Source organism: Cydia strobilella, chromosome 2, assembly GCF_947568885.1.
Source record: "Cydia strobilella chromosome 2, ilCydStro3.1, whole genome shotgun sequence".
Classification (NCBI taxonomy): Eukaryota; Metazoa; Arthropoda; class Insecta; order Lepidoptera; family Tortricidae; genus Cydia; species Cydia strobilella.
In genome coordinates this window covers 16,368,112-16,391,054 of record NC_086042.1, presented here as the reverse complement: position 1 = coordinate 16,391,054, position 22,943 = coordinate 16,368,112, and the positions used below count along the sequence as shown (strand labels likewise).

At 36.2% G+C, this 22,943-nt stretch overlaps 2 protein-coding genes across 2 annotated transcripts; both read right to left on the bottom strand.

The window, feature by feature from the left end:
* Nucleotides 1-5,927: 5,927 nt before the first annotated feature.
* LOC134749603 (uncharacterized) lies at nt 5,928-6,890 on the bottom strand. Its single transcript, XM_063684622.1, has one exon. It carries the CDS (start codon nt 6,888-6,890, stop codon nt 5,928-5,930), a length of 963 nt encoding a protein of 320 aa, XP_063540692.1.
* Nucleotides 6,891-16,533: 9,643 nt separating this feature from the next.
* LOC134752674 (uncharacterized) lies at nt 16,534-22,288 on the bottom strand. Its single transcript, XM_063688354.1, has 4 exons — nt 22,215-22,288; nt 19,675-19,832; nt 18,416-18,544; nt 16,534-16,645 (listed from the first exon to the last, which is right to left on the bottom strand). Exons 1-4 carry the CDS (start codon nt 22,216-22,218, stop codon nt 16,544-16,546), a joined length of 393 nt encoding a protein of 130 aa, XP_063544424.1. The 5' UTR covers nt 22,219-22,288; the 3' UTR covers nt 16,534-16,543.
* Nucleotides 22,289-22,943: the final 655 nt, after the last annotated feature.

Here is a 22,943-nt window from a genome sequence, read left to right as displayed (position 1 = left end):
TGTGATTGACTGTACACTATACAAATAATCATCATCAATTTCATTATATGACACAGGTGTACGACCTTTAAGCCTATCACTTCGCCTAGGTGCACTTAGGTTCGACTCATCACTATTTACAGGTGTCTCCGATGTATCAGAGTTTATCTCAGTTTCAAGTGGTTCATTGGAATTTAATCTGCGAATTTTACTTAGCCTGCCTTGCTCATCAACTTTCGAATACGTTGATTTAGGAACGTGTGTATCTTGAGACTTTTGCGATACTGATTTTGGCACAAGGGCACTATCAGTTTTGTCCTGGGAATATTCAACTTTACTCCCTTCTGGCCTTGGCCTGGACACAAGAAAATTCGTCTCATCCACCACAACATCCCTGACAGTAACACACTTTTCGCATTCTGTGTTCCATACCTTATAACCGTTTGGCTCGTACCCTACCAATATGCCTTTCCAAGATTTATCATCAAATTTAGTTTTACCGGTTTTATTATGGACAAACACAGTTGAACCAAACACTTTAAGGGTTTTGATACTAGGTTTTTTGTCGTGCCACATCTCATATGGTGTTTTAGTTTGTTTTAAAGCCCTTGTTGGTGTTATATTGATTAAGTGTACAGCAGTTTGAACTGCCTCACCCCACAAACATTTATTCAATTTAGCACCAGTTAACATAGAACGAGCCTTTTCAGTTATTGTCCGCACCATGCGTTCAGACACACCATTTAACTGTGGAGTCCTAGGTACTGTTAAATGATAAGTTATACCCTTTTCCTTGCAAAAATCTTTCATGTCGGTAGATAAATATTCTCCACCGTTGTCACAATACAAATTTACTAATTTGAGGTTAAACTTTGCTTCACTTTTTGCAACAAAGTCCTTAAACGCTGAGAAAACGTCTGATTTATACGTTAATGTATATACAACACAATAATGTGTATACTGATCAACAAACAAAACAAAATAATTTTTGTTGTCATTTGTCGGTGGAGTAATAGGACCGCAGACATCCGAGTGCACAATGAATAAAGGTCGTTTAACATAACTTTTATCCTTAACCTTATTAAAGGGTAGTCGCGTCTGTTTCCCATTTATGCAAGCTTCGCACAAATTGTCATTTGGAACAACTTTTTCAATTTGTTGCATGTCTTCAACCATATTATTCCCTTTCATTTCAAGGAATTTAGTTTTACTTATATGACCTAAACGTTCATGCCATAATTTGTAAGAATCATTACTGCTTTGACATACTTGGGAATCAGACTGATTTATTCTGGCAGGCAAATCAAAATCTACGACAATTAAATTGCGCGAAGGTTTACCTGTCATGATGACCTCACCATCCCTCGAGATGTGGCAGGTCCCATCTGGATAGAATATTATTGTGAAGCCAGCCTTTTGCATCTTCGAGACTGACAGCAAGTTGTGTGGCACCTCCGGGCTGAACAGTACGTTCTCCAAAACACCAGGGACACCGACATTGCTAACGACATTAATATGGCCTCGTTTTGTTGCTGAAATAAATATATTAGTTTTAGCAATAGACATTTTTACAGGTGTACTTAATGTTTCGCAAGTATTTAAAAGATCATCCCTGTTTATAAGATGTTCCGCTGCACCGGAGTCCAATAAAAACGTCACTTTATTTGCGTTATTTTCTTGCAGGTGCTCGCCGGCCATAAATGCAAATCCAGAGAAATCATCTGACGTCGACGCTTGATTTAATTGAACATTTTGAACTGTTCTCGGCCTGTCCGAGTTATTTTGCTGGTTTTTGTTCCTCTTGAAGTAATAACAATCATTCTTAGTATGCCCTTTGCGACCACAGTGATGACATTTAACAAAATTCGATTTAAACTTTCCTTTGAACCTTTTATTATTTTGTCGAGGGTAGTTATGATTAGGATTTTCATCGCTAAATTTCCGTTTTTTGCTTGTTTCACCTTTCTTCTCAACATGTAACACTTTTAGGCTTGTATCACCTCCATCATTTTTCAATTTAACTTCATGATTTAACAGCCTGGTTTTGACAAAAACCAAAGTCAGGTTATCTTCCGTCAAAGTTTCAATAGCCGTTATAACGCCGTCATAGGATCCAGGCAGGGTCAGCAACAAATGCGCAACCTTGTCCGTTTCGTCTAATTTTGCCCCGGCCGCAATCAACTCCGTGATTAAATCATCAAATATAGTAAAATGTTTTACTAGGGACATGTCACCCTGTAGCTTAAAACATAACAGTTTTTTTCTTAAAGCCAATTGAGTTGCTAAACTTTTACGTTCATATAACAAATCAAGATTTGTAAACACTTCTTTGGCTGTAATTGTGTCATTTACAAATCCAATATACGAATCAGATAAATACTCAACTAGGATGTTTTTTTTTTTTTTTTTTTTTTTTTAATTTATTTAGGCAACAAACAGTCATATACAAAAATGATGTAATAATAAGCAATGTGTTAATAGACCTTGAGTGCCCTACCTTAATTAAATAATTTCTAATCTAAAGTAGCTAGTGTAGGAGCAGTAAGCGGAAAATAAAGTTATCATTAATTAACAAACTTATCAGTAACTTGAAGTGTATCTATATTCATTCATCCATGTATATGTATGCACGGACAGGTTGCTTACTCGTACATACAACCACACGGGGTACACAAAGAAAGTTATAAATTATTTGTGCATAAGTTACCTATTACAATGTTAAATTATAGAAGTTGTTACAAAAGTTTAATTATACCTACTTAAATAAACAGTTTGTTATTGTTTACAATTTCGATTTGAAGTGAGTAATAATTTGTTTTTTAAAACTTTCACAGGTTTTATACGAAAAAAGATCAATGTGGGATACATTTATATTATAATAATTGAGACAACGGTTGAAATAAGAATTTGAGCAATATCTCGTACGAGAGAAAGGAATAGAAAATAATTTCTTATGGCGTGCAGTGCGTCGAGGTATCTTAAATAACAACGTACCAAGAAGTGAGGGGGAGTCAATAAAGCTGTTAATGATTTTGTAGAGAAACATTATATCAAACTGTGCTCGACGATCTTCAAGTGTCAGCAATCCATAGTGAACAAGACTATTTTTATATGAGTTTCGACTCCGTCCCATACGGAAGTCGATAGACTTGAGAAATTTCCTTTGTACACGTTCTATCCTATTGATATGACACTTAAAGAAAGGGTTCCAAATGATACACGCAAAATCTAGGATTGATCTGACTAAACTGTAGTATAATATCATGTATGTAATTTCGTTTTGAAAAGGCCTACAAACCCTTAATATAAAACCAAGTTGTTTGTAAGCCCTTTGAACAACGATATCTATGTGATTATTAAAAGTAAGTTTATTATCTATTAAAACCCCAAGGTCACGGACTTTGTCAACCCTGATTATGTGGTGATTATTTAATATATAATTATATGTTATTGGATTTTTGTTACGTGTAAATGTGATTATATTGCACTTATCAGGATTAAGAAATAGTTGATTACTCTCACAATAGTCAGACAGAGAATTAATATCGGCTTGAAGCTCGCAACAATCATTGACTGTGTTAATAATCTTAAAAATTTTTGCATCATCAGCATATAACAGGTGATGACTGCTGCCAAGTACATCACCAATATTATTTATATAAAGTGTAAACAGTAATGGACCGAGATGCGACCCTTGAGGGACACCTGAAGGAATGTAAAGAAAATCTGACATGAAACCTTTGATCGAAACGGCTTGTGAGCGATTTGTGATGTATGACTTGATCCATCGGAACAAGTCGCCATGTATTCCGGCACTCCAGAGCTTCTCTAATAAGATTCTGTGACTAATTTTATCAAAAGCCTTAGAGAAGTCCGTGTACACGACATCGACTTGGCATTTATTATTTAGTGCGGTTAGTAAAAAATCTGTAAAGGAGACTAAGTTGGACTCGACACAACGACCTTTGAAAAATCCGTGTTGATTTGGAGACAAAAAGTTGCGAACTGCAAAAGATAGGTCATTAACAACTATTTTTTCTAATATTTTGCCAAATATACATAATTTTGAGATTGGTCGGTATTGGGATACATCATCTTTTTTATTGTTTTTGGGTATAGGCGTTATTAGAGCTTGTTTCCAGCGGTCAGGAAAAGTCCCCGAAGCTAATGATTTTGTAAAAATATACGTTACTGGGATTGTCAGTTCCTTTGCGCATTTATTAATAAAAAGAGGATGTATTCCATCCGCCCCCGCCCCTTTATTTACATTAATTGATTTAAGTTGCTGAAAAACAGTATCAGAATTGATTTTTATTGAATTAATATTTAAGGGTGAATTGGGATTCTCGTTTGTAATTATGGTATCAGAGTTACTGGATTTTACAAAAACGGAGTTAAAGTATTTATTAAATAGGTTACAAATTTCTAAGCTATCGGTAACATCTCGTTCCTTATAAACAAACTTATGTGGATAATCTGAAGAGCCCTGTTTTGATTTTACGTAAGTCCAAAAATATTTAGGGTTCAATTTTATTTTATTTTCCACATCCCGAATGTAACTTTCATAACATACTTTTTCTAAATGCTTAGAGCGGCTTCGGAGAGAGGAAAAATAATCATAATCAGACTGCTGGCCATATTGCTTCCATTTCTTATGATATCTTCTCTTTTCGGACAATAGTTTAATTAAAGGACGGGAAAACCAGGGTGGATAACGATTAGAGGAACATAGTTTTTTAGATGGAACGTAAAGAGCAATAAGTTTGTTAATAATTTCATAAAAGTAATCTACTTGTGCCTCTATGCCACTGAGTTTCGAAAATTCCTCACACCAATTTACGTCCTCCAACTCTGATTTTATGGCATCGAAATTTGACAGATGGAACATCTTTTTGAAAGCGTTCCTATTAGGAGATAAGGGTTCAATATAGGATATGATTGTATTTATGTTGAGAGCGGGGTGGTGACCATCCTCCGAAGTAAGCGGTCGCGAGCATGAAGAGACCTCACATACTTTGTTACTGAAAATTAAGTCGAGAACTCGATTATTTTTATTTTGAACAAAATTAAATTGATAAAGTTGTGATAAGCTCATAAAATCGGCAACCAACGTCGCAGGATAATCGTTATTCGCAATAATACCTATACCTACAGAAACTGGGTCTCGAAACCACGTAGCATTTGTAACATTAAAATCGCCAACAATTAGGAAAGTATCATTTGGATGCTTGTCACATTCGTCATATATTCTATTTAATAAGCTAGTTAGTAAGTTGACATGGTTTTGTCCATGCGGAATGTAAGTGCAAATAATGTGAAGATAGGTACCGCGAGAAGGGGGACATGACGCGGGAGCGGGCGCGTGCGCCGGTCCGGTAGGTATGCTCACCCACAGCTCGTCGGCCGGCGGCGGCGCCGCTAGCTCAGGCCGCAGCTCGGGTCGCATCGCGCCCCGGACCGCCACCGCAACCCCTCCTCCACGGGCCAGGCCACTCACCATCGGGTCTCGGTCCTTTCGAAATACTATAAAACTGGGGTCGAAATATTCTGAACTGTAAAAAGATTCATTAAGCCAGGTTTCGGTCAAACATATAATATCATAGGAACTACTAAGTACGTTACTAAAAAACTCATTTGATTTTGTCCTCAATCCCCTCACATTTTGGTAGTAAATCGATATATTTAAGTCAGCTGCGCCTGTAACGGGAAAAAATCTTAGTTATTTTAAACAGATGCACTTGCACGCATAAGTACCTACATAACATAGCAACAAGTAATATCGCTCCTCCCGAGCGCTCGTGATAAACAACTATTGTCTCAAATAGATTATTGTATTTGTGGATAAGTAACATAAGGTTGAAGTTACAATAAAACAAACTCGTCTTAGCAACAATAAAAATCGAAACATGAGTACACAAAACCAAAAAACTAATTAATAGACGTAAAAGTCATCTGGATATTTTCGAAAGATCACTTTCTTTGGAGATTAGAACCGGCTTTTGGTCATCTTTTTTTATAACTAGGATTTTGCATTCCCTCACGAAAACATGTTTGTAGCCGCATTCTTTGCTGATGGCTCTCACTTTGCGAAGTAGAAGTTTGTTCTCTGGCGACAGATGCTCACTGATGTACACAGTCCTGGCAGGCCCATCGAAGTCCAGATCAGCTGTAGTGAGGCCCCGCCGGGCCCGTACAGCCGACATCAGCTCGTTTTTTCGCCTGCGCTGTGTAAAACGAACAATGATGTTTGGTATATTTGTGTGCGGTACATGTTGCGAGGTATCCGCGCCACCGTCATTTTTTGTTGTTTGGTTGGGTCCAGGCTTGGAGTCCTTGAACCGACGTACTCGATGGATGGTATCAACATCTCCGGACAATAATGTGAAACCTACTTTTGTACATATGGCGTGTAGTAAATTATTTAAATTTTCATTTTTCTTAAACGGAATTCCGGAAATTTCGATATTATTGATTCGATCATGCTGTTCCTTCTGTGAAATTTGGCAACGAAGCTCAGAAATAGTAGACGTCATCTCTTGTACCTGTTTACTAAGACCATCATGTTCTACTTTTAGCGATTCTAGGTTTAGTAAACGCTGGTCAAATGTAGCCAACTTATCATGGACGTCTCGCACATCGTTTTTCACTTCCGATATTTCGTTCTTGAGGTCACTCCGAGTCTCTCGTAGCTCGTGAAGTATGGTGCTGAGAGATGCCTCCTGGATAACTGAGGGGGACGAAAGGGCGATATTACAGTTAGAGCACCGCCATGACTTTTTCTTTTCGGCGTCCCATTTCCTGTGAACGGCCTCACGAACCCCGACGCATCCAAAGTGGAATAATCCTTTGCAATTTGGACACTTAACACCGTCGGTTATCACTTCATCACACGTTGCACAACTGGTACTCATATTATAGTCGTGAAATGTATATGTTTTAATGAAATTCGAAACGCGATAAACAAATAGCAGGTTATAAGATTAGCGCGTGCGGTGCGTTCGCCTGCCACCGCTCCCGAGTAGCGAATGATGTTCTTCGCCATTCGATTGTTGCTCATCCAGTCCTCGTCTTGAACTGCGGGAATTCCGTTGTCAATTACATCAATCACATTTAATTCACTGAGCAACGATCGCATTCGAAATTTCCATATACTATATTTTTCACCATCAAAAGGCTTAATGTTCCGTTTTTGTTTAAACTTGTCCATTGTTAACGGTTATAAATTTTTTTTTGCTATGACACTTTCCCTTTACACTGATTTTAATATTTACACTTTTACAATGACCATACTACTTTTAAAATGCTGGACACATAACCTATTGTAATTTAAGGGCCGTGGAATAAAAGATTATATGCGGATTAGATAATTATATTGATTTATCTTTTATAAACACTGGGAAGCAAGTACAGGTCTGTTCATGTTCAAAGAGAGGGTATATAAGTATTGCCACAGTAAAAATAATGTAACTTAGTGTTGCTACATTTCAATGATAACTCGATTTAATTAACTATCGATTTGCGTTTAATTAAATTATTGTGATTGATTTTTGTTTATAAATATTAAATAAAACCAACACCTTCTCAGAAGACCTGAACATGTCAATCACCACTCCGCTAGGAGCCCATAACTCGGTATTCCAGGCTGAGTGCATGGGCATCATAAACGCGGCGGCTGCCATCACTGCAAGGAAGGTAGTAGGATCCTCCATCCGCATACTCTCCGACAGGAGAGCAGTCTTGATGGCTCTAAAAAGCCATATAGTCACATCCAAACTTTTACACGAATGCCACGAACGACTAATGGAGGTATGTCATAACAATAAGATCACCCTACAATGGATCAAAGGACACAGCGGATCCCGGGGTAACGATGCTGCGGACGAGCTTGCCAGGCAAGGATCGAGTGCGGGAGCGATTGGCCCAGAACCGATCCTCCCGATACCGTTTAGCAAGGTACGTTCAATGCTGCTGGCACGTACAGGGAAACTAAACACAGAACATTGGCTAAACCAGACTGGATGCAGACAGGCCAAACAAGCCATGCCTGGCATCAACGGAAAGCTCACAAGGGTGCTCCTTCAATTAGGAAAGACCCGACTGAGCATGGTAACCAGTGTCATAACATGTCATGGACTATTTAACAAACATCTTTTTATAACAGGTGTCACAGACAGTCCCCTATGCAGAGGATGCATGGAGACAGAAGAAACAGCCTCTCACGTGGTGCTGGAGTGCAGCGGAGTGGCCCCATACAGGGCAAAACATCTCGGATCCCCGAGAGACCTCCCCGAGGTCCTACTCAACATCAAAGGTTTGATAGGTTTCCTCGAGGAGCTGGGCTGGCAGGACTAGCCCACCCCCATGTCACGCCAAAATAGGCGCCAGTCGTCGAGTTGCGGAAAATCGCCCGAACTACAATACAATACAACCATAGAGGTACAATAGTATAGATGTGAAATGGTAGAGCCGGGAGATGACCGAATGAGATGCTCTTATGGAACTTTCAGTAGGAGTAGCAGAGAAAGCGTTATTATTGTTTGTCCTTGTCACAGTCTCACTTTTTTTTATTCGCCACCGTAAATTTGATATGGTTTATGGCGGGTAACAAATAACCCGACCAATATACGTATGTAGGTTGTTTTTGGTATGTTGTCAGGAATGTTAAAATAAAACGTGTTTTTAATATTGTCGCATTGCGTATGTTCTGTCCCTCACGGGCGCACGCGTATAGCACTTCTATAGAAAATATACTAAAAATATGGGATAAAAATTCAATTCTAAATACTTATTAAGGTATCGCGGTCAGTAGGGATCAAATGATGGAGGAAGTTAAGAGCCACCGATTCGATTTAAATATTGTTTTAGGTAAGGTTGTTTAGTTCCTATTTTTTTTTCATAAAAATAATAGTTATTTAATTAACACAATTGTTATCATGATAATCAAAATTGTAATCATAGAACTACGAAGACAAATTGAACATTGTAATCTATATATATAAACGTAAAAGTCCTGACTGGCTGACTGACTGACTGACTCACTTAAATCAACGCCCAGCCCAAACCGTTGGACCTATGTTTTTCACAATAGGTAGTTTTTATAACGTTAGTATCCACTAAGAAGGCGTTTTTCAAAATTCATCCCCTAAGGGGATGAAATGAGGTTTCAAAGTTTATATGGGGTTCAAGTTTTATTTTAAGCTATGATTTCGAACCTTGGGTAAAATACATACTATTAAAAAACAAGAACATTAATAAGCTAGGAACTTAAAACTTTGTGAAAGGGTATTATATTAAAAACCAACAAAACTAATTTCAGCGTTTTTATCCCGTAAAGTGGTAAAAAGAGGTTGAATATTTGTATGGAGATCAAATCTTTTTTTGAGTACAGGACTTCAGTCTTTGTATAAAGGCATATTATTAGAATACAAGAATAGTAATTTAAGCGTTTTTAAATATTCATCCCCTAAAAGGGTTAAAAAGGGGTTGAAAGTTTGGGTCCATTACAAATGCTTTGAAACTTCTTAGAAAGGCATTGTATAATATTACAAAAAAAAGTTATTTCAACGTCCTTAATAATTCAACCCCAAAGAGGGTTAAAAAGGGGATGTAAGTTTATATGTAGTACAAGTTTTCGTTTAAGCTAGGAACATGAAACTTGGTACAGGGTGGGCCAGTGATAAATGCATTAAAAAATAAAAAATCAATTTTTATGTTTTTAAATAAAAATTATAATTAGTATTTGGGATAAAGAAATAAATTTTACGTTTTAAAAATTAAATCATGAAGATGTCGTCCGTAGCGGTTGCGGCACTCTTCCAGTCTTGCTCGTAAATTTTGAAAGACTCGTTAGAAGTTGCGGTGATATTGATTGGATTTCTTGACGAATATTCTCCTTTAATTCTGCTGCGGTTGTCGGATTATTGGAGTACACTTTACTCTTCAAGTAACCCCACAAAAAGAAGTCTGCCGAAGTTAAGTCAGGGCTCCTGGGAGGCCAAGCAATGTCACCTCGCCTCGATATCATTTTTTGAGGAAACATTTCACGCAAAACTTCCAGGGTCACGTTACTTGTATGGCAGGTGGCCCCGTCTTGCTGAAACCATGTGTTGTTGTTGTAACCATACGATTCGTGAAGTTTCGGAGCCAGGAAATCTCTTAACACGAAAGTCTTGTTAAGACAAATTTCATGCGTTGTTGTAACAAATGATTAACCGTCCCTACTGATATCTTTTGCTGCATAATGTTCATGTAAAATATATAACCACCAACATACAAATCCACGCGTACGAAGTCGCGGGCAACAGCTAGTGTAATATAAATTGATTTATAATAATATGGTTGTCATTGTATAATATAGTATGGTAAAATAATCCATATTGAATTGATGTGTAAAATTTCTACAATTTTATCAATAAATGTATCTTATCACAGGCTTTTTGAATCAGTAAATGAAAATTACGTAATTAACAATAGAATTATATTGTCTTCAGTTACCGCGATAGTTACTCATGAAATAAAACTATGAAAACGGATTATATCGCGTATATTGAATTTATAATACATCCCGACGTTTCGAACTCTTTACAGCGTTCGTGGTCAACGGGTGACTGAGGAAAAAAAAAAAAGAAGAGTTCGAAACGTCGGGATGTATTATAAATTCAATATACGCGATATAATCCGTTTTCATAGTTTTATTTAACAATAAAATTATTTTTTTCAGTGAGTTCGTAAATTTGGCAATAAGTATTCCAAACAGGAGCGATGAAAAACTAATTCACGTGAGCTTTACAAATCCATGTATAAAATCAATGGTTCGCGACAATGACATCACGAGCTAGCACGGGCATAATTTTAACGCTACCTACAATACGTTTCCGTGCGTAATAGGACGTGGTCTAAAAAGTTTGCCGGCACTATTGTAGACGCGTATAATAGACACACGTTCGTTTTGAATGAGTTTTTGACAGGTTTTGTTGTTATCCTTATTTAAAATTGAAATATATACGGTTTCTATTTATCTTCGGCTAAAAGTGGATCTGTTTGTTTGTCTGTTTGTTGAAACGAGTGGATGTGCTAAATTCTCTCTATAATGGATCGATCGGTAATGAAACGATTTTCTGAAAAGCCGATGGTCCTGGGTTCGAATCCCTTATAAGGAAGGGCATTTATTTTTGTGATGAGCACAGATGTTTGTTCCTGAGTCATGGGTGTTTTCTATGTATGTATTTATATATTATATATATCGTTGTCTGAGTACCCACAACACAAGCATCCTTGGGCTTACCGTGGGACTTAGTCAATCTGTGTAAGAATGTCCTATAATATTTATTTATTATTTATTTATTGTTTTTTATTATTTATTTATTATTTATTATACATCGGGTGTGGTCCGTAACACGAGCAAAAATTTAAACTGTAGACTGTAGGTACTCCTCAAACTAACAAATATTATTTTGCTCAGCAACTTTTAAAAATAACTTTTATTTTGATTTTTAGAACACTAAAGTTTATTCTAAGACGCAATGTACAATTGCGAATTTTGTTTAGTTTAAAGCATGACAAGCAACGTCAATGTCACTGATGATAGCGTACATTAAAGGTAATATTATTTTTTTATGAAAATAGGAATTGTAAAGACTTCATTTTAAAATCGCTGAGAAAATGTTGGTTAGTTTAAGGAGTACAGCCTACAGTTAAATTAAATAATTTCACGGTTTAGACTTTCTTGTGAAAGATTTGATCCCAGATAAGAACAGTGTACCTTTGGAGCAATATATGAAGTGCTTATTTAATGTTTACCCGTACAAAGTTTAGTTGTTTGGTAAGATGAAGTCCTTCTATAAATGTACACTTTGTCGGCGTATTATGCGATTAAGTCTTTATTTTTTAGTTCCATTACCGGCTTATCAAATGTTCTCAACTTTACTGGTTTGAGAACATTGTATAGAGCTTGTTTCTTTTATGATTCTGCAATAAACAATACAAGCTTTGGCTTGTTCATTTATTAGATTTCTACTAATTCTATGTATGAACAATGCAATGACAAATTTATTATTTTAAGCATTATTTGCTGAGCCTGACCTTATTTCATCAAAATATGCACGTTGTTTCTTGTTTTAAAGATTGATTCTCTTTTTCTAATATGTAACAGGTTTCTGTGTTATTGGTGAATAACCATCATTTTATTACATTCTAATCTATTTGGAATCGATATGGAGGCGATAAAAAGATATGAACGCTTTTGCTATACCTACTAAAATAGAGCTGGAAACGGTTTTTGTGTAATTTTTTTAATGCTGATTGAAAAGATCTAGATAATGGTCATTCACTGGGTTTTGCGGTGTCATCTAGTTTTTATCTTCATTGATTAGATTTTTGGGTAGTTTTTGATAAATTAACCTATAAGTCAAAAACTGAAAGTAATAAAAAATCGCAGACATGAGTATTGATTAAATTGTAGTTAATTATTCCAATTATTTATAAATGCTTAGAAATGATTTTTGAAACTTGGATAATTGCTTAAGTGTTCATTCACTAGAGGTCCTAACCTCCATATACATTAGTTAACTGCGAGAACGTATATTATTATTATGTATTATTAGATATTTTATATCCGTAACTCCGTATATTTGTTTACGCCTATAGTTTTCTCGTTTGCTGCGAGATAGTTATGGACGTAGTTATCAAAACTAACTTAGGGTAAGGGCCCGGAGGTAATTTCGGTTTGATAACTGACGGCGTAGTTGCAATAAGAGAGATCTGTAACTGATTAAGTACATACATATATACATACATTCAACAGACCATACATTAATTTCATCGCATAATTAAAACAGTAAACTTCGATTTTTTCCTTCTAATTTTTGTTGTTTTTGAAGTTTTCATTCTTAACTCGAAAATTACTAACATTCAATTAGCGTCCTACCTCCTTTATACCTATTTGTTTCAAAAGATCATAGAAAATTAGGGCACATCAAAACGTACATATAAACAGTAGGAGATTGTTTAATCAAACTAGCATTAAATATCAATCGGCCAATCCCAGTCATTTTTATCAAGAGAGCAATCTCATCTTGATAATATTAGGAGCCCATCAACCGTCAATTAATATCAGAGTTTATTTGAAACACTTTTAATGTTAATTAAGATTTGATAACGTCCTTAGATAAATATCAATGCCCAATTCTTAATTTCCTGTTCCCGATTTAGTACAATTGCCAATATGGCTTCGGATATTTAAATAAAGATCGCGATCGGGAAAGTTAAGCATAACATCAAACAACAAAGTTAGCGTCTTCAAGAACAAACTGATATTTGATTTAGATTCTTTATTTGCTTTAAGAAGATACAAGTGTCATGCAAAATTGTATATAAGTAGTCTATTCATATAATAAAGCTAAGGTGTCTGTTTGTTTATTTAACCGCGCATCATGTGAAAACGGCTGAACGAATTTTGATGAAAACTTTACTAAGCTGTCGAGTAAATCCCCGGCCAACTATAAGTATATCGCATACATATTCATACGTATCGCCTCCATTAAGCCTTAATAATGGCCACGAAGGTGTACCCACTTTGAAAAAAAAAAAACATTTTTCTCTGTCGTTTGCGGAGTAATTGTCAAACGATTTGGGACTCGCATTTTATACCAGCCCGCGCAGCATGGTTCCCCTATCACTAAGTCCGTCACTTTCGCACTAACATACTTGTTAGAACGTGACAGGCATGGTGATAAGCGTACCGTGCTACGACCCCTGGTTATCATGCCTTCCCGAAAAAAAGTCGAATCTTTCGCGGCACGGTCTCAGGAGTCTGAGGAAGACCACGGTGAGAGGCTCAGTAAATGTCCATAAATGTTCTGAGTAACTAACAGATAAAAATGTCACAATTAAAGATAATTACTATTTTTAACAACATTGAGATATTTAATACAAATAAAAATACACAGAAGTGAAACTAGTGAAGTAGTAACAAAATAAAGCTATTTAATAAATGTATAATGTAACTATACGAAACGTCAAAAGCAATCTTAGTCACATAAATTGTTCCCAAAGTACTCATCGATACTGTAGAAGGGTCTGGTAGCCAAATAACTTTTTAGCTGAAACATAAAAGGTAATTTAAAGCTGTGGCTTCCCTATTCATTACGCCAATGTGTATTGTGTACGCAGACAAGTAGAATTAGTTGTTGTTCTTTTCGCTTCGGTGAGCCGTAATCACTGGAAGCTTAAATCATCCAGGAGCATTCTTGGACAAAACGAATACCTACCACCAAGAAACACTATCTGCTGAATGAAAAAGTTTTAGTTGTTACACATTTACACTTCTTCAGAAAATCTGGCTATACGATGAATTCACCTAGCTATTAAAATTAAACATTTAATTATTTTTCTCTAATCAATAAAAGTATTTTTATTAAAATATAAATATTTTTTTTAGATTAGGTCTCAATTAATTTAGTTAAGTAAATCATATACGATAATTTCAATTTAGTAACTTCTAATAATTCCTGGATCTCACACTTTATTATTCGCTACGAAGTTGTATTCTGGGTTGCTAAATGTTTCCATAAGTAGTTAAATAATTGGAAAGCAATCGTCATTAATGATCTTAGCTTAGCGAATTAAAGTTATTTAAACCACTATCATTAATACTATAATTAGCGTTAGATTAGGTAATAATTAGTTTAGTTTAGAATAGTTAAATTTAATATCGATTTTAATGTATAAATTAGAATAATAATAATTATCATCTTAATGTAATGGATTGATACCTAAATAAATAACATTTTTATTATTTATTTATTTATTGATTAATACTTGAGCAGTGTTCCCGGGATTGCGTCGAGAATTCTTGACTCTGCTCATTTGGTATTCGTACTTCGTTAGCTACAAACAGAATACGTTACGCGTCAGATTCTCTGGTTTGTGTTTCTACTCTCGATTATCATGAAACTAGCATTGCCCAAGAATTCACGTGGATTTTTATGTTGAGTTATAATTCTACATGAACATTGTGTAGCAAAGAATATGGACCGCGAGCCAGGCGCAAATTTCGTCAGTTATCGACTCCCTGGCGAAAACTCGTATAGCGGTTAACGGCTATGTATGATGAACCCTCGTGAACATCAGCTGCCGCTCCGTTGGTGGGTTGAAGAATGGCAGCCACCGAAACGCGTAACACGGTCTTTCCACCGCGATACAACCGGCTGACGATTTGTTTTATTAACAATAGCATCTAAACTACCATCTGACAAAGTATCAAACGGGAGGCGATGACGCCGATGACTGAAATGAATTTTCTTTTTTACATGTTCATGCGACCAGCTGACGGTCTTTCCACAGCGATATATTTCATCTGACAAAGTATCAAGCGGGAGGCGATGACTAAATTTATTTTTATAGACTATTTTTTTGCTGCCATTCCTCAACCCACAAACGGAGCGGCAGCTGACGTTCACGAGGGTTCATCATACATAGCTGTTAACCACTATACGAGTTTTCGCCCGGGAGGCGATTGGTCATGGAAATCTGTTCCTGGCCCGCGGTCTAATAGCAGCCGGGTTAACCATTTCGCCGCTACGTCGATGTACGCCACGCCACAAATTGCACGTAAATAATCCACGAAATGTACCTACTGACTTTATATCAAGTCAATGGCAGCGAAATAGTTATTTGTGCAACAAGAGAGGAAAGTTGGTTTTTCTTGCGAGTGTTTATTTTGGGTCCCGAGAAAGCGAAAGATTCTATAATTGAATCACGAGCGAAGCGAGTGATTCCAAGGTAGAATCTTGAGCGTAGCGAGGGACTCAAAAACACGAGATGTAAAATAACTTTGCTCTCGTGTTGCACACATAATTTTTCACCTCAGTAGTGAGAACATATTAAAGGTTAAAATGTGTATCGAATTACACAGAATAAACAGAAAAAGTATTATAATATGTACGATACGATAAGATACGATACGATACGATACGATACGATACGAGACGACACCGGACCGGACCGGACCGGACCGGACCGGACCGGACCGGACCGGACCGGACCGGACCCTACCGTACCGTACCGTACCATACCATAAAAAAAATGTAATAAAAGTATGAAGTTCATGGCCTTCACTAAATTAAAAAGCTACATTGTTTCACTCCCTGGAGTGAGGAAAGTCGCACTTTCCTCACTCCAGGGAGTGACGAAAGTAGGCTTGTTCGAGCTGCTGAGGTGAAAAGGTTAATATTTATCCAACACAATCATGACCTTTGTCTTTTACAATGCTTTTTAAAAAGTGTTTATTTTCAATAGGTACAAATTTTCAACATCCTCTAAACCCTCTGAGAGGAAAAATTTTCCAAAACACAAATTATTTTTCTTGTATTCCAATACATATGTTTATTCCTTTTTTGAAGTTTAAAATGCTTAATTTGAAAAAATATTTTTAACCCCATTTTAACTCTATAATAGGAAAATGGAAATTATTTCAAGTTTTATGACTTACGTAGCTATTATTAAAACAGGTAAGAACGTACACTTGTATATTAGTTAAATACCATAATCATGTACATTACTTTTTTCAGGTAAAGTACGCATCAACAGTAAATCTACACAGGTTCTGTATCCCAGCTTGGTGAATCAACTTGCCATTGCAGTTTTGGTTTTTAGTGCATGCGCATTCCTGCAAACCAAAACGGAAATAGTTATTTGTTATACAAGGGTGCAGTTGTATTTTACTCGCGAGTGGAATTGAAACACGAGAAGTAAAATACATAACTTTTCCCCTCACTATAGCGAGGAAAATGCAACATCCACAGGCGTTAGATCATCTTCATCAACTGGAATCACTCATTTTTTTAACGATATTATAACAAAAAACTCTGGAAATTCTGTACTTTTACGTGAGAAGTTATTAAGTAAAATTTTTGTTGACAATGTTGACATTTCTGACGTATGAAATGTCAATGATGCGTTTTGAAATTGCATCGACTTAACTTGTGCGTTCAGAATTATATTTAACATAATTATTAAAAAACAAACGTTTATTATGGAATTTTAAGGTTTATGACTTAAAATCATTAAATAAGGCTAAATCTGGTATTTTTTATTAGATTCTCAAACCATTTATTTAATTGACCGAAGCGTAGCGGAGGTCTACGGTTTGACTCGCCCATTTTGCTTTTGTATGTCCGGATGTTCTCCTCTACAGGTCGCAATTCTCAACCGATTCTCGTGAAATTTTGTGACCAAATTCTATGATTAAATAGAATTTTTTTGTCGATTTTGGAAAAAACATAGGTACCTACAGGATGCAAGAAAAGGATCATTTTTGACAAATGCCTGCGGCGCCCTTTTTCTCTTACCTACAAGCTTTTCACTGTAGGGTAGGGCAAAGCTCAACATTCAAGTCTTACATACAGGGTGCCTGCTTTACGCTATGAGGTCCCTAAGCGGCCCTATGCAGTCTTCGCAATAACTTTTCCACGCCACGTTTCACGTCAACCACTGCGGCTGTGTCCCTAGACTCCCTAATAGCCTTTTCCCATGTTTTTTTGATGTCAATCGATCCCATTCCTATCCACGATCAAAAGCTTGTATGGGAACATAAAAAACTTCGCCTAGGAAAGCCACAAATCGAGGAAAACTTTTCCCATACAAATTGTATGAAATGAAAACTTTTATTTTTCACATGCTATTTTTTATGCCAATCGATTCCATTCCTATCCAGTATCAATAGTTTCATAGGGTTCAACTAATGGTAATGTACCTACTAAAAAGCCACAATAATTTTCAAAGCGAAATTTATAAACCTAGAAAATATTATGCTGAAGCGATCAACATCAAAATCAAAGTGATTTGTTAAGATTTAGTTAGTCGAAACCGTTTTCTCCCGAAATGGAAATTGTATGAAAAAAAGTACCTATTGTCTATAGCTATTCTACCCTCTTATTTAAACCATCCTAGACACATCCATCTTAAGCTATGCTCGCGAGGTCTATAGCTCACAGAGCCACTAGTGATAATTAATATCGAACAAACTATTATTATGAGCGTTTTACGTTTTGTTATCTGTCAAGCTACTTAAACACGCTCCATCCAAGGTCAAATTACTTTCCCCACTAGTGGATAAAATGCGTTTTTCCCCGCTTGTTTTAAAGGATAAAAGACGGCTTTCCGAGCTAGTGAGGGGAAAAATGTTTACTTATAGTTATGTAACCAATAATCCTCTGCCCTCTATTTTATAGGGCCACCGTATTCCACTACTCGAGCGATACATTTGATTCCCGTCTCGACCTAAGGACTAGAGGGCTAAATCACCTTTTAATAAAATTAAGTATTTCAATTTATGATACCTTTCGGGTTTATTGTTACTTTGAAAACAGGGTGTACCCTCGAGCGGTGACGACCAACGTAATTACCTTGTTGAAATTAGGTTTCACTTTTTACTTACAGTAACATTTGATTTGGATGTAATTTGCGAAGCATGAAGTATGGACTTGTTTGTCAGTTTTGCTTTGAGTCCTGGTGAAGTCTCGTGGCAGCAATTGTATGACCCGGAACAGAAAGTGCACCCTTGAAACTGCAAAATAAAGAAATGTGTTAAAAAATATAAAATAGAAACATAAACAGCAGTTATGAAAACAGTTATAAATACATTAATGAACAAGCAAGCTTAATCACTTTTTTGCGTTTGATACAATTTGTAATGTCACATAACGCATCTTTTTTACTATATACCTAAAGGTGACATTAGGATTCAGGCTGCACCAGCGTTACTGCAGCAGCGTTGCTACTGACTGACTTTGAAATTGCCTGTAGCAATGCTGCACAGTAACGCTGGTGCAGTTTGAATCCGAGTTATTAATCTTAACTCAATACATCCTATAGCAACAAATCATCTTAACGTTTCTTAAAGAGATGCTAACTTGACTTTCTAGTAAAATTACCTTTCGATAAGTTTAAACAGTTTATAGGCTCACTTATGGATCAAGTGAATTCAAATTAAACATTATCTTGTACAACGAGAAACCATGGATAGTAAGTACGAGCAATGTGCCAATAAAAGCGGGTGAAATTTGTAAGGGTGGACCGTATAAACTTAAAATTTTAGTAGCACCATTAAAGTTTTATGGAAAGGAACTGTTTAAACAGACAAGAATTCTTACCCTACCGTGCCTATACATTTTCGAAGTGGCGAAATACGTTAGACGCAACTTAAAACAGTTTCCGACTCGTGGCAACGCCCGAGGTGCGAGTTTTAGAAGGCCTATTGAACTTAATCCACCTAAAACGCGCTTGCCAAGTCTAAAAGTGTATACATACGGTAGGACCTAAAGTTTATAACAAAATCCCGCTAGAGCTGAAGCAAATAACTAGCGACCTATGTTTTTATAAAAAACTCAAATCTAAATTGGCGTCTGATGCATACTACACAGTCGATGCCTTTTACGAGACCTAGCATTGTACTAAGTGGGTAAAACTTATTATTATTAAGTATTGAAAAAAAAAACAACTGGTTCGCTAGCTCAGCCTTGCCTTGCCCTTTGAACTATGTAAATATCTATATAATTAAGAAGACTTAAAACTAAGTATTTAGCATGTACCTGACTTGTAAAATTGTATTTTATGAATAAAGTATTGAATTGAATTGAAAATAAATATTAAAAACTCATTATACACATTGGATATGTAAATGTGACTTTTATTTACCACAGGCCTTTTCCTTCTTATCATTAAAAATCTCGGCCTCCTGAATTGGCGGCCTCCTTTTCCACACTGACAGTATTTCTTCGCCCGGCGCCGGGTGGCGGCCGCGTGGAGACGTCCTTTCACGCAACACCAGCTGTGATGCCGCGACAAGAATATACCTGGCAGAATGTACTTTTTTTTTGTATTTATAGTATTATACTATAAATACTTTGAAAATAGAATAGAAATAAAAATAGAATTGTACCCCACTTATAGCTGTAGTGACACAGTGGATGCGGATCAGCGGGAACTCCTAGTCAACATTTAATTTGGCGAGAAGGCAAGGGACCGAAAAAAGTGGCGCCGTCTCGTATCGGAGACAAAGTCTTAAGGATGACTCACGCTAGACCGGGGCCGGGCCGGGCCCTTCCGGCGCTTCGCTTTCTATGGAAGACACCACGTGATTACTGATCAGCCGTCATAGAAAATGACATGTCGGACGCCTCGGCCCGGGCCCGGCCTGTCTAAAGTGAGATCCTTTATTTGCTGAGCCAACGGAGTATATTATTAAAAGAAATGATCGAATTTCCCTTTGGACACCGATCCCAGGTCGAAAGAAGAACGTTAGCATGTGTTGAAAGTAATATTATAGATATACTAGCTGTTGCCCGCGACTTCGTACTCGTGGATTTGTATGTTGGTGGTTATATATTCTACATGAGCATAATATAGAACATTATGCAGCAAAATATATCGGTAGGGACGGTTAATCATTTGTTAATAATTATACGACGCATGAAATTTGTCTTTCACAAACTACGAAGTTTCAAGACCCTAACTGAAAAAAATTGTTCCCGATATTGATACCTCTCGACCCTCTTAGAAGATTTAGAAGTCCACTATTTAAAAAAATATTCGCTCCCGAAACTATTAATACAAACTTTTCAAAAACGGTGTTTGTCTATTTTAATATAATGCCCTTTTTACCAAGTTTCAAGTTCCTAGCTTAAAAGAAAATTTGTACCACATATAAACTTACATCCCGTTTATAACCCCTTTAGGGGTTGAATTTTTAAGAACGTTGAAATAACTTTTTTGGAATCTTATTTCTAAGAAGTTTTAAAGCATTTGTAATAGATTCACTTTCAACCCCTTTTAGGGAATGAATATTTGAAAACGCTTAAATTACTTTTCTTGTATTCTAATAATATGCCTTTATACAAAGATTCAATTCCCGCACTCAAAAAAATATTTGATCTCCATACAAACTTTCAACCCCATTTTTACCACCTTAAGGGATGAATTTTCAAAAACGTTGAAATTAGCTTTCTTCTCTTTTAATGAAATACCTTTTTACGAAGTTTCAAACTCTTTAGCTTAAAATATAATTTGGACCCTATACAAACTTTCAACCCCTTTTTAACCCTTTTAAGGAATGAATTTTTAAGAACGCTGAAATTACTTTTCTTGTATTCTAATAATATGCCTTTATACGAAGTTTCAAGTCCCACACTCAAAAAAATTTATGATCTCCATACAAACTTTCAACCCCTTTTTCACCACCTTAGGGGATGAATTTTGAAAAACCCCTTCTTAGTGGATACTAACGTTATAAAAGCTACCTATTGTAACAAAAATTAGCTCTCTAGGTCCAACGGTTTGGGCTGGGCGTTGATTTAAGTGAGTCAGTCGTTCAGGACTTTTACGTTTATATATATAGATATATAAATAAAATGTTATTATAGAATTATTAATTCAACTATATCAAAGACGTGTAAACTAAATGCTATTGAGGCAAAGTTAAATAAGACTAAACCAATGCATAGTAATGCCTCGAAGTTTAAGGTACGACGTTGGCAATCCAAGTTGGAAGATTAGCAAGTTGCGGATGCGGTGTTGGGAATGCGGCCATTTTGTATACAGTAACAACAACCGATTATGTAGTCACACTAGAATTATAGTACACTGTGTAACAAAACCGATATTTGATCGATATTTGAGCAAATCACGTTGTCCCTCCCTAAGGCCCTCCATAAGTCACATGACGGGGTTTCTTTCTCGCTCTTAGTATGTAAATAGAGTTGGGGACAATCTTACACATATCGACCGGGCGCCATACTAAGCAAAGTTTATAGATACTATAGGTACTAGGTATATTATAGGTATATTATAGGTATATATGTATACATACATAAATATATTAATACGCACACATTTAAATAGATAGAAAACATCCATAACTCAGTAACAAATATTCGTAATAAATACACAAATAAATGCCCTTACCGGGATTCGAACCCGGGACCTAAAGCTTCATAGGCAAGGTCACTACCGACTAGGCTAAAAGAGACGGTTAAATATATTTGATAACTGAACAATGCGTACCTATACAAAAGTTGCTTGGCGAGAACACCTGTTAAAAAAAATATCAGCAGAGCATCCGAAATAAGTCTACCTCCTAAATCTCCGAAATAGGTCCTGACACCATACACACACATTTTGATATTATGCAATACGAAACATTTTCACGAGGAAAAAAAATTACGAAATATAATAGTTACCCATAATTAATTTGGTAAGTGGTAAATATCCACTGCTTCTGTTATTGTCACGGCATGGCCATCTTATTGTTAAAACTTGACGTCATATGGCTTTTGAGCGCCTAACAACCACTAGTAGTTATTCACCCCGAACTGAGAACTCACAATTCACTAAAAACTATAATAATATGTAGAGAGTGGATTCATAGACGTTTTCGACGCGATTGAATAAAAAAATTAGAAATTCAAGATAGCTGTCTTTCAGATTGATATGTGTTAATTATTTCTAATTCATACTCATACGAGGAGGGTTCTTATTTCGTCAAATTTAATTTAAAATAAAGCCGATGATTTCTTAAGACTATTCAAGTTCCGTTCCTAAAACGAATATTTAAAAAAAATAGTAACATTGCGTAAGCCAAATTAAGAATCTTAATGTAAACAGTGAGCAAAATCGAATTTTGTTGTGCTGAAATGTATTTCAAACTACGATATTCTAACAATTTAACCGCGATAATAATGTGTGCATTTAGCTCACAGCAGCTCACAGCTAGTTAACTCAGAGTTTGGTCTTATTAGTCTCAGCAATAACTGCAATAACACAATATCCTAACATTATTAGTCATAAATATATGCACTACCGTTAGCTTCATACCTGCAGTGAAAAAAGATGATACAGGCAAGGCATATTTTAAAAATATTTTTTCCCAACCGTGGGAAATTTTCCAACAACGGTACATCACTAATTCT